This window comes from Stegastes partitus, unplaced genomic scaffold (assembly GCF_000690725.1).
Source record: "Stegastes partitus isolate 25-593 unplaced genomic scaffold, Stegastes_partitus-1.0.2 Scaffold2457, whole genome shotgun sequence".
In the NCBI taxonomy this organism is placed as follows: Eukaryota; Metazoa; Chordata; class Actinopteri; family Pomacentridae; genus Stegastes; species Stegastes partitus.
In genome coordinates, this window is record NW_007580188.1 from 3,200 (window position 1) to 7,013 (window position 3,814).

Sequence of the window (3,814 nt, forward strand, 5' to 3'; positions counted from 1 at the left end):
ATCAGCTGCGTGTTGCCTTCGACGGCGATGCCGTCCTCTTCTCCAATGAGTCGGAGCGAGTTTTCAAACGTGGACTACAAGCATTCTTGGAGCATGAGGAGGAAAAGGTTAAAGATCCAATGAATCAGGTAACAAATTCAGTCATCAATTAACCTTTCATGTTATTACCTCTTAACTATTGAAAAAGGCCAAAACACTCTCTCAACTATATACTATTAGGGGCTGTTCAAAACCTTCTTGGAAGTTTTGGAAAGACTGAAGAAGAAGTTGAAGGATCCGAACGACCCGTACAAAAAATGTCCCATTCGCACCTACCTGGTGACATCCCGTGATGGAGGCTGTGGCGGGTACAGGGCCTTTAACACTCTACGCATGTGGGGTCTGAGGGTGGATGAGGCTGTCTTTTTGGGAGGGAGTAAGAAAGGTCCCACCCTGGAGAAGATCAGGCCCCACATCTTCTTTGATGACCAGCAGAGTCACGTTGAAGCTGCATTGAAGGTTGGCACCGTGGCATGTCATGTGCCCATCAGCTCAGAGTAACCAAGAGAGAATCAACAGCTGATTATATTGTAGCTGACAGAGAGATGTGAACGACATGCTCCTATAATTTCTGAAAGAAGTAATAAATAAACAAATACAATAAACCTGTTTGAGTGTTGTTGTTGTTGTTATTGCAGTAGTAACTGTTTTCATGTATATATTGCTGCGGCGTCCATAAAATGCATCTTTCTGAATCATCTGTTGGGGAAAAGCGAGTAAAGAGAAAAAAAAGCAGAAAAATGAAAGCAGGAAGAAGGTGTTTGATGACTTGAATCAGCAGATCAAACGACAACAGACGCCATTTTGAGAAGGCAAAAAATAACCTGAAATGTAAGTGAGTCATTTAAAAAGATATCCTGCATGATGTGGCTACCAGCAGATTTTCCAGGATGTAGTCGGCCTTCCACAAACTGTTAATCCTCTGTTGAAACATTTTAAAGCCTAAATATGCCAAAATGAAGTACGATGCTTGTCAGATAGGTGTGTCCTGGATCATTTGGTACTTTGAACAGCAAATATGATGTCAATTATGTTCTACTTAATGCTGCTCAGGAGTTCCATCCAAGGTATTAAATATTAACAGAGTCTCAAGTCTTTCAGTTGATCCAAAGTGCTGCATTTGGAGTATAAAAGCTTACAAGCCTGAGAACACCATCCCAACTGTGAAGTACGGGGGTGGCAGCATCATGTGGTGGGGCTGTTTTGCTGCAGGAGGGACTGGTGCACTTCACAAAATAGATGGCATCATGAGGAACGAACATTATGTAGAAATATTGAAGCAACATCTCAAGACTTCAGTCAGGAAGTTAAAGCTTGGGTGCTAATGGGTCTTCAAATGGACAATGACCCTAAAAATACCGCCAGATTAGTTACAAAGAGGCTTCAGGACAACAAAGTCAGTGTTTTAGAGTGGCAAAGCCCTGATCTCAATCCTGGAGAAAATTTGAAGGCAGAGCTGAAAAGGTGTGTGGAGCAAGATGGCCTTCAAACCTGACTCAGTTCCACCAGTTCTGTCAGGGGGAATGGACCAGAATGCATCAAACTATTGTGAGAAGCTTGTGGAAGGAAACCCAAAATGTTTGACCCAAGTCATACAGTTTAAAGGCAACACTACCAAATGCTAAGGAAATATATGTAAACTTCTGACTTTGAAGAAAGTTATTTTAAAAAATTCTCTAAAAAATTCTCTCTCTCATTATTCTGGCATTTAGCAAATAGAAATAATGTTGGTAATCCTAACTGACCTAAAACAGGAAAAGTTTAGTCTGATTTAATGTCAGATAGTGAGAAAAGAAGTTATGTGTCTTTTTATATAGTGCATGTAAACTTCTGGTTTCAACTGTATGAATGTATGAGTAATTTAATTAGTAGAGCACGATCAGAACATTGTGGGGAATCTGATTGTCTACTGATGTTCATTCTTGTTTGTAGGGGCTGCAAGACCTCATGACTTCTTAATTTGTCCAAAGTGTCAAATCTTACAAGCTATTTTAAAAAAAAAAGAAGATATTATTCATCATTTCAGGGGAATCAGTACACTTGAGCACAACATGCATTAGTATTATTTACTATTAATACAAACTGCAGTAAACAGCCACTCCCAAACACCCACACATAGCAAACATTCTGTTCCTTTATATCCATTATGAAATGTATTTACTCATGGCAATAAAGTTTCTGTATAATTACCATGTGAATGCAGGAAGAAGGTGTTTGATGACTTGAATCAGCAGATCAAACGACAACAGACGCCATTTTGAGAAGGCTTGTTGGTAAAAATAACCTGTAATGTAAGTGAGTCATTTAAAAAGATATCCTGCATGATGTGGCTACCAGCAGATTTTCCAGGATGTAGTCGGCCTTCCACAAACTGTTGATCCTCCGTCGAAACATTTTAAAGCCTAAATATGCCAAAATGAAGTACTATCTTTGTCAGATAGGTGTGTCCGGGATCATTTGGTACTTTGAACAGCAAATATGTTGTCAGTTATGTTCTACTTAATGCTGCTCAGGAGTNAACTCTTGTTAAGTCAGAATTAATTACATTAATCAAAAAGTGAAAAAAGCTACAAATTACTGGGATAACACTTTCAAAGAAGGCCAGTTAAAATGTTTGGCTTATTTCCAGGAAACTATCCAATTACAAGTTTAGTATAAATTTATATTAGTAGAGAAAAAGAACTTGATTCTCAGTCATTTTGAGATATAATTGCACCCTTTACAAAATCAATGTGAATCAAGTGGTGGATATTTGTTTTTAGATTTTTACAAACTTAACAGTTTTAATGTCGGAACACTGCAAGTAGTGATGAAGTGTTATTGATTGTTTCCAGTCGGAGGATGAGAATATACTGTACAATACAGACAAAACACCAACACAGCTATCTGCTCACTCACACACACGTTCTGTTTTGTTATTTAGCATTTAGTCGACTGTCTTTTAATTTCATGAATCCTGTTGTGATCTCAGGCTCTGGAGAAAGTGAATGCTAAACTTAAAGAGCTTTACCCTGAGAGTGAGGAGCTCTTTAAGGTCATCCTCATCAGTGACAACTCATCAGACTCACTCAGCGGGGCCATCAGAAAACATGGTGAGTCACTGATACACCCAAACAATGCTGCAGGCACATTCATCCAAGGATTTAGGAGTTTCCTGTTTGGTAAAGAGGTGAACATATCAACGGTTGAGCATGAGCCAAATATAACTACGTCTTTAATGTGAACCGGTTTTACGTGTAAGGTCAGGATTCTTTGCAGGAATTTTACAAGGAACACCTGTTGCAGTAACCACAGCATAAGGAAACATACGCATTTAGACAATCATGTTTAGACATGTCATTCCTAAGGTCAACCAGTTGGTGCATATATTTAATCAACAGTACTGTAAAATCACATGTATGTGTAATGTACCCTTATAATAATGAATGTGTAATTTAATTAGTAGAGCGCTACCAGCTCCATCAGAACATTTTGGGGAATCTGATTGTCCAGTGATTCTTGTTTGCAGGGCTGAAAGAACTCATTACTCCTCTGCCTGTGAGTGAAGACGATCTTATTAGTGAGCTAGAGGGACACAGTACCCACCTCTACCTGTCTGCTGAACCAGGGCTGAAGGTTCAAGAAGCACTGAACCAAGGTAAAGATTATCAAACCAATGAGAGCACAAGCACCTTTCAGCACTGATAACTTTAACAGTGACTGTATGTGTTACTGTTAATCAGGCATAGCAGCAGCTATCATGAAGAGCCCAGACGACATCAAGACGCCTGCAGAG

At 39.3% G+C, this 3,814-nt stretch overlaps 1 protein-coding gene across 1 annotated transcript; it reads left to right on the forward strand.

Annotated features, from left to right (window-relative positions):
• Nucleotides 1-5: 5 nt before the first annotated feature.
• LOC103375072 (cytosolic 5'-nucleotidase 1A-like) lies at nt 6-648 on the forward strand (the record flags this gene model as incomplete). Its single annotated transcript, XM_008305265.1, has 2 exons — nt 6-128; nt 220-648. Coding segments are annotated over 2 exons (444 nt in total), but the record flags the coding sequence as incomplete, so codon positions are not given.
• Nucleotides 649-3,814: the final 3,166 nt, after the last annotated feature.